This window comes from Atta cephalotes (genome assembly GCF_000143395.1).
Source record: "Atta cephalotes unplaced genomic scaffold scaffold00083, whole genome shotgun sequence".
Lineage (NCBI taxonomy): Eukaryota > Metazoa > Arthropoda > Insecta > Hymenoptera > Formicidae > Atta > Atta cephalotes.
This window is the reverse complement of record NW_012130147.1, coordinates 664,378-673,969: the sequence shown is the minus strand read 5'-3', so window position 1 is coordinate 673,969 and position 9,592 is coordinate 664,378. Positions and strand designations below refer to the sequence as shown.

General features: G+C 30.1%; 1 protein-coding gene across 1 annotated transcript in view; it reads right to left on the bottom strand.

The window, feature by feature from the left end:
• LOC105624608 overlaps positions 1–6,376 on the bottom strand; it is a 17,405-nt gene extending 11,029 nt beyond the window's left edge. The window contains exon 1 of the mRNA XM_012205965.1: positions 6,340–6,376. Within this exon, the coding sequence (XP_012061355.1) occupies positions 6,340–6,376 (37 nt within the window). The remainder of the gene's footprint in view (positions 1–6,339) is intronic.
• Between the last annotated feature and the right edge of the window lie 3,216 nt (positions 6,377–9,592).

The window sequence follows — 9,592 nt, the reverse complement described above, 5'->3', positions numbered from 1 at the left end:
TAATAATATATATATATATATATATATATATATATATATATATATTTTATACATATGTTATATTCTAATTCTTTAAATAATCTTTATATTATAATGCATTATATTTATAATGTAAAATTATAAATAAAATTACATATAGAATTCCAATAGGAATTATAAATCCTCTAAAGAGTGGACTCTCTTAAGAGTTCTGATATAAATAATATTGTAGTACACACATAGATTGCACAGCTTCCTATATAGTATGCCTAATTAATGACAACTATAATACAAAACAAAATAATACAGATACAAAATATTATACATTTTCTTCTATTTCTCTCCGGTCCATATAAAATCGAAAAAAATGATCGCACACGGTGACGATATATGTCATTTTGTGTTAATAAATAACGGGTTGATAAATAATTCATGACTCATGAGTTTATGATAGTCACAATGTTACTGTTGTTAATACTCGAACTCGCATTACAGATTACGGTATCACTATAAAAAAAGAACGTGGAATGCCGATCAGACGATATAATAATTGCGTCGTGAATTATGATAACCGAGATAAAGCCACGATGAGCTACTATCGTTATAAACGGGCTTATCACGATCATGGTTGAAAGATGTATTGAAGATAGCATATCAGGCAGAATTTTCGGTACAATTAGCCTATCTATAGCTCAATTAACATAATCATCCATTTGGACAAACTGTCATTTAATTCGTCAATGATGTCAAATTGTTGCATATTGTAATTAGCCTATTTCTTCTTTCTAATCATTTATATTCGAGGCTGTATTAAATAGAGTTTAATTTAACTATACATTGTATATAATTTGATTCAAATATAGTTAAAATTTTTAATGCAGTTTTCATGTTTAAAAAAGGCACAGTTAAAGATGTAGATTTTAGATGTAGATTTGTCTCGCAATAAATATAATTATGTAATTCAATGTATTTTACAATAACATTTTTAAATATAATGTAAATATTAGATATAGTGTCAAAAGTTTTTGAAACTTAAAAATTAATGAGAAAGAAAAATTATTTTTAACATATCTATTTGTTGTTATTAATTTTGCTTTTATCTCTTTTTACATTGACTAATTTGTCAGTAATTAGTCTCTAATCCTTCATCAGATTGCAAATAATATAATTAGCATATATATGTGTATGCAAAATTTATAATCTCTAATCTGTAAGATGCAAAAATTATGATAGACGACCAAGTAGACTTAACGGAATCGAAATGGTATAATAAATATAACAGATGGACAAATAAACATCATGCATATGTATAGAGAATTATCCCCATCTAAAACGGTATTAGATGTTATCTTCCAATAACGGATTATGCAATTAATGTCGGTGAAAATTGAAGAAAAGTGCGCATGCTTTTGATAAAAAATAAATCGCTAATGAATATTATTAACGCGTTTCAAGCGTAGCAACATCGATTTGCTCTCCATCTATCATTCTTGAGACGATTTTTAATTCTGCCTTGGTCAAGAAAAATTGTGCGATAAGGAAAAAATGGTGGATAATTTTCCTTTTCCTTTGAGATTCTCGGCTCGAGTACCATCTGCATTACGAGCAACATAAATCACGAGCGTGCACGCGAGTGTGAGTGGGCGGAGAACCGCACGGTACCACAAAACCGCGCGCCATAAATTTGATACATATTCATTGTGGTTTGCTGCAACAACATGAATTCGATACACTCCGTGCGTTCGGTGACCTTCTTTTCTTCTTTTTTTCTCTTAAAAATTTTTCTTTTTTATTTCTTATATATAAATATCCGCAAAATATTATAATATATTATCTCATATACTCATACTTAATATGAATCTGATGAATACAAAGTAAATTTGTAATTGAGCTCCAAATTGTATTTATTTAAAATTTTCACATAAAAAAAATATAATTGTATATTCAAAATTTTGAGTTTTCAAAAAATATTTATTCACAAAAAACTATGAATATTTAACGAGTATTCATATTCATTCAAACAAAATATAAACTGAAAAAGAAAGCTCCAATAAGCAATCGTTATCTCTTAACTATAACCTTTGATGACTTTAAGTAAAAAAAAATTAATTTTATTTATTTCATCATTATAATATTCAGATTTTATAAAAGAAACTTGGAAATTTAAAAAAATATTTTAGAAAGCTATATATTTTTACTTATAAATCTATCTATTTAATAGAGCGCCATATATATTTTGATATAATTCCGGTTATATGATAGTAATATTATAAATATTTTATAGGATATCTTGTACGCGACGTTCATTATGATCTGACATTAAATTCCGAGATATATTATTTATTCTCAATAAAAATGTCTTTGTTTAATTTATAGGACGTCGTATAAGTCGCGGACTAAGCGCACGGTGTAATTATAGCCATTGTTTTTATAGATTTCTGTTTTCTCTTATAAGCTTGTAAGCTATGTGCAGATAATACAGAGTAAAAACGAATATGAAATGATAAAATATTCGCGTAACCATATTAAAAAATATTCATTCAAATGGAATGAAAAAATATTTATTCTTAATGAATAAAAAAGAAATGTATTCGAATGAGTATTTTCATTCATTTCTTTATTCATTTATTCGAATATTAGGTGTATTCAACGGACACTACTCATACATATATATATATATCTCATATATGTATGATATATATACTCATAAAAAAATAATAAATATGACATATTTATAAATATTATAAGTACTTCCTAAAAATAAATTGTTAATTTCTCAATTATCTCAGGCTTTTTTAAGAAAAAGAAATCGAAACTCTTGAAATTGAAACTCTAGACTCTTTTCTACAGCGTATATACTTATTTCAAACATTCAACATTCAGATATATTTCTTTAATATGATGTATAGATGAAAATCCGGCAAAAAGAAGAAGCGAGGAGTACCATATGTGTAAACCGAAATTGTGTAGCGGCTGATCAGCGATATCTTGGATCTCGGCAATTACTTTTTAGCCACGAAGCCAATCTGACCCGTTCCCTTGCAAAACTGCGATCTTTCTGACCACCTTGAAAGATTTCGCCGCCCTGCGTACGCTTTCCTTATGGATCTCAGTCTCGAAAATCTTATCGATTAATTGAACTCCGCCAGAAGTGTTTGGCAGAGATAATTCATGAATTTATACAATAAACGTTGGAAAAATTAATATTAATTTGACAGATTACTACTTAATATTTTATAATTATATTGTATAAATATTGTATAGATACATATTTATATATCTAATAATATTTTGTTTAACTGTTCATTCAGTCGTGACACAAATGATAACTATGACGAGAGATGTCTTATTCGAAGTTCATGCTTAACTCGTGTGTTCACACGAGCGGCAGTGTCTCACATTGTTGCGAGATAACGGCGTTTAAGAGATGTCGGGACGGTGAGGGATCGTTTCGCCGGTCATTGTTTATGTAGCCAATTATTGTGCCATTCGCTCGCCCCGTAGGGGTGGTGTATCGCTTACAACAAATCAATTTGAGGCACATCTCGCCCCGGGCGAGAGGCCTCGCTTAAACATCGCCATCCCGCTGCGCAATATTCTTCGTCTCGAGGCGGCATAAAACGTCCCATGGTCACCCTTTCTCGTTGTCGTCTTTTCATCAAGAATCCGCAAATACTTATTATTGATAGTAGCGATAGATATTTGAGAATACCATTAATAATATTAATAATTGAAGAAAAATGTATACTTATTATTGATAGTAGCGATAGATATTTGAGAATACCATTAATAATATCAATAATTGAAGAAAAATGTGTATATCATGATACATTAAAATACTAATAAAAATATATGGAAGAAAATTATTTAAATTTCTTGATTTTATAAATAGATATTTAATTAAGAATGCTGAAGATTGTTGTAGATGCGCTCGGGATAGTATATTGAATACAGAAAACAATGCGTTAATGAATGTAGTCTAACAATGTTACGACGTTGTTAAGCGTAGAAACACCTATTTACATCGCGTATTTTAACGACTGATGCCGTGTTTCGATATACTCGCTATTACCCAGTACCGACATTCCGTTCTATCGTTTAATCTCACCTTCAATCGGTCAATGCGCTCGAGATTAGGAATCTATTAACCGTTCTTCCCTATCCTTTTCTCGTGACGCTTAAATTCCTAAAGAATCTTGTAAAGCACCTCAATAAAGAAATTATAATTCCGGATGATAATGCGAAGAACGCATAAGAAAATTTTAATTGGTTACAAATGTTGCAAAGCTAAAAAAATTAATTAAAAATTTGAGGTGTAAATCCTCTCTTTTTTCTTCTCTTTAAAAGATATAGTCATTACAAAAGATTATATAACTTTTCTGTTGTGGTCAATTTTATTCATTTTATTACATGCATTATTTTTTTAAATATATATCTTCATATTAATATATTAATAATGACATTAATGATACATTTGATAAACTAATTATTTTTTTAATAATTAAAGAAATGGTTTTATTGAAATTTAATAATTTTTCTAAATGATAATATCAATAATAGCTTTCGGCATGACTACATTCGATCTAATTAATTATTTGAACACAATTCTAATTGACGAGGGGCCGCTAATCACGAGTGAAATAATTAATGATGTTCGTGCCACGAGAATCGATCACTGACCATGTCCTGAGAATGCCCTGAACGAGGTGCATATTCTCGTCGTCTGCGTCACGAGATTCGCACAACTAATTAGCATGCTAATTAAGCGGCGCCGACGTCTTTAAAAGAGTCGGCATTATATGCTTCCCATTCGGTTCTTCTCGAGGTCAAACCCTTTTCTTCTGTTATTCTTTCTTGCGACGGCAACTTAGTGGAAAACAAGCGGCACGAAAAGATCGTTTTTATACTTCACGTGAAACGACCCGTCAAATGATTAATTATGAGATACATTAAATCGAAATTTCGTATAGTTCAATTTTAAATTGTATGCAACAAAATAATATCATAGTATTTTATATCTTTGTTTCATAATATATATAATTTAGTCAAGAGACTAAAATATCTACCTTTATTTTCTGTGTTAATTTAACTTTTAACAAAAACTGTTTCTATAAGTAAAAGAATAATAATTATACAATACAAGAATCAATTAAATTAAAGTATATAACGACGAGGAGAGATATTTAAAAAGATCATTCTAAGATCTCAGTAATTTAAAGGAATTTGTAATTATTCATGTGATACTTCTATAAGATTGCAGTTGTTCGTTCGTAAACATTTAAAAATACGTTGCCATCGACGTATAACATCCCGCTCAAGAAGATCGTATCATAATTTTCCCAAGAGACAGCATCGCCATGATAAACTCATTAATTGGAACATTAAATTCCATATCGCAGAATTAAACGTTAGAGTTCCATGAATGTGTCTAACGGCGTCGTTTAAGAGGCTTCGGAAGAAGGCTTGTTAATTAAGATGGCTTAATAAGGTCTCTCTTTTTACTGTTATCTTATAAAACTGTTTCGAATGAACTGCATTCTTACGTTAACTGTACTTTCGAATCGAATTTTAAATCCAAGATAATATTTATAGCTGCTCAACTTAATCATCCATATATTGACGTTTATAATGCTAATTAAAAATATAAAAAGTAATCATAAAAATTTGAATGTTACATGAAGTATTTTTCAGGTACAAATTGTAAAAAGTTTAATACCTATATGTTTACAGTAATTAGTATATTACAATAATAAAAAAAAAAACAAAATAAAATAAGCAAAATTGTATTATACATAGTTATTATATATACTTATATATGTATGTTTTCGTGTATCTATATGTGTATGTATATTTGTTATAGATAATTTGCCTGCAAATCTTTTCAAAATGGTGCTCGTAAGAATAGAAAACTTTTTTTCAAGCAGTTCTCACGATTTTTTATTCGAGTTGAATAAGCGAAGAGGTCTCGTTACAAGAAGTCGTAACCCTTGGTGTGTCGGTGGTGGCCGAGCAATTTCGATGTCGAAAATCTACGCCGCGGCCACGACGAGAAACAAAAAGGAGTTAATTCGCGGCTTTAAAGCACGAAGGAGGACGTTCCCGTTCCCACGTCTTTTCGACAGACCGCGACCTCGGCACGCGAACTCGCATCTCTCAGAGATCTCTCGAGAGCTCTCTGAGGGATAATCGATACAGCGATTGCTTCCTTGTTTATTTTAATCAATTGTTATTGAATATTTTATCAGTCAAAAGTCAAAATGTTAGTATTACGCTTCCGCGTTTACATCTTTATATAAGTAATTTTTATTAAAAAATAAATAAATAGAATATATGTAAATAGGATATTTTTGAAGCACTTACCATCTGAAACTTGTCTGCAAAATCTTGCGAACATCATCTGGCTGGTGAAAGAACGTATTTCTACAACAGAAAAAAATCATAATTAAAAAAATATAATTTCAATATCTTTTATGTATATGTTATAATAAAACGTAATTATTTGCAACACAAGTTATTCTTTTTCTTTTAAAATAGAATATTCATAGAAATTATAACACTTTTACCATCCCTTTGTGTTAATATTTTTGCATCATAATCTAATTTAATGGCGTAAAAATAAATATATTTATAATCCGTAAAACAATGTCATATTCTTCACATTTTCTAAAATTAGAAATTTATTAATAAAATTTTAATGTTAAGGAGTCATATTCAGTTTTCCTCTGAACGTTCATAACACTCGTTAATCTGACCGTTTTTACTTGACACGATGAAAACGCATAATTGTACATTTTAACTTCGGATTAAAAAAAAAAACCCGCTTCAAAACGGGAATTTCAATCAGACACGCTCGCAAGATCCGCGATTACGAGATCCGCAGCCAACTTTGAAAACTCATTAAATTCGTTAAAATAATTCTCAAATATAGGGAAGATAAGGGGATAACCGTTCTGCTTGGCTCTAGGCAATGACGCGGGTTGGATGGGACGTTCTTCCAACGCTAATAGTCCCAGGAACTAATAATTATGAAATCTCCTTGACTAATAGATAACGACAGATGATCTACCTTCAACCGGTGGCTTCAAACGCCAGAAGAATTTCATGGTGTAACCTGCGAATTTATCATTTTAATTACATCGCATCATGCCGAGTAATGCTTTAGATATATCAAATAATTGTAAACGCTCTTCACTCTCTTTCAAATTAGATATGCATGCGTATATGTCTGTATGTGTAAAGTTAAATCATTATAAATTTAAATTAACATAAACTATTAAATAGATTTTTCACTAATAATAAAATACGGCTAGTTTTTCTTGTTATAATTCTTTGATATAATTGATTCGTTCATATTTAAATAAATAAAAATATTGAATTTTTTTCTTAGCATTTAAATTAATATATTAAAAATTTTATATTAAATAAAATTTATAATGAAAAATTCAATTATATGTTATTAAATTATGTATTTCTTAATTCTTAAGTTAACATAATTACATGTTAGTGTAATATTCAAAACGTTATACGAAATATTCGCACATTTGTAAGATCTATAGGATTCATGTTTAATTCGCATAATTGCGTTTGACAAGAGCGTGAGGATACGGCCGTTAATTAGTATCGCTAATTATACGGAACATGGTGAAATATCACAGATTCGATATGCCCTTCTTTACTTCTGTCCTTCTCCTTCAGTGTTTGTTTCTTTTCTCGCTTTATTCTGTTTGTGTCGCACATAAGTAACAGATTAATACCGGCGATAGTAAGCTGGGCTACTCGACAGCTTATGCAAATGTGTTCAGTTCTTTATAACGTTTAATTAAGTTACATTAGGGTATTCTGGAGACTTAATAAAATTCAGCATTCGGAGACCGGTTCCCATGTTTTAATCGACTGGCGAAGAGAAGAGTTTTGGTAATTTTGGATGAATTTGCTAGATTCCAACATATTATTTTCTTTATTTCTTTTCGCAAAATGCAAAAAAAGAGCAGAAAAAAAACTATATTAAAATTAATATCTTCAATATCTTCAAAATTAATTAATATTTTTAATTTATTTAATTTATTTTTCTATTTTATCAATAGGCTATATGTACAATGATTTGCAGATACATGTATAATACCAGAAAATGACATAATGTCGAAAGTGATTGTTTAAAAAAATTAGAGAGAAGGAAAATTTTTGCTTCAGTAAGAAACCAAAACACGAATTAAGGCAACATAATATACTGTCCAGCTATTTGACGTCAAAGGAGGTTCGTCAGCAAGGGCGTTTTGTCTCTTTTCCTTTCTTTCCTTTTCTTTGTTATCTACTCTCCCTCTCGTTCAATTCCTGGAGACAATCGATTCCTGACCAACGCAATCTATTGTGACCGCTATTGCCATCACTTTAAATTGAATATTATGATCTTTTAGATTTAAAAGTGTTTGGAATGTACGAATCATACCAAACTTCATAAGTTTTTTTATAAATGTAAGAGTATAATTTTCTTTTAGGAAAATTTTCATTTTTAAACTAATATACTCTAAAAGAGTAAGAATAAAAAATAAATAATTGGACTCCTTATAATTGTATATAAAAAATAATAAATTCAAAGAGTCAATTTGAAATCAGCGCAGCAAGAAGCTCAAAAAAATGTTTTTTCCTTACATATAATACATGTATAGATGGGATTTATTTTATACATGACTTGTATTTATATTGACACTCGCGAATTATTGAAGCATGTAATTTATTCTCGTAGAGTACGAAGACTTATTACTATGCTGTAGTAAGTCTTCGTATTCTACATTGCCTCATAATATATCTATGCGCATATTCTGATCGTATAACAAGATACATAGGCGGAATCTACAATATTTAAACGCCGATTCCCAATTTTTTGGTAGGAAGCTTTTCCGGGCAAGTATATTACTCGGTTTGCCATTGCCCTCCTGAAAGAAGCTACAAGTATACGAAAATTTTTCAATTCTGTCGGAAGATCGAACCCGCGATCTCGAATATAGCAGACCAATGCGCTGTCTGCTACACCACACTCGCACTCATTAAATCTTATGTAACTTTTGTATCTATTAAATATCTAAGGAAAAAAAAATTTTTTTGCCGCGTTGACTCCAAATTAATCCTTTAAATTTATTATTTTTTATATGATATAATTATGGGATGTGCATATATTCAAAAATTTTGTATAACACAGAGCTTAAACTTTAAATTAAAATTAAGATAATGTATCAAAAGTGAATGTAAGATCTAAATTAAATTAAATAATTCCGAGATTAATTATAAAAAGATTCTTATTCCTCGTATCTTCTTTGTGTACATGATACATAAGAACGACGGAAATGAGCAACGGACCCGTGCGACTATCTTTGTAGCCATAAGGAGACACCAGGAATCGCATGTCGGATACGGTTTAGCGTTCGTTAGCCTCTTCCATGAGGACCGGAAGCCAGTCCTCTCGCCACGAGAGAGGTGAACGTCCGAGGGTTCCCTTCAGATGAGCACCGTTAATGATTCACGAGATGTATGTTCTTGGGGATGATCTCCCTCTATTGTATCTCTTCAGAGATTGATATTAAATATCAATTTAAATGTACGAAAAAGGATCGAGAAT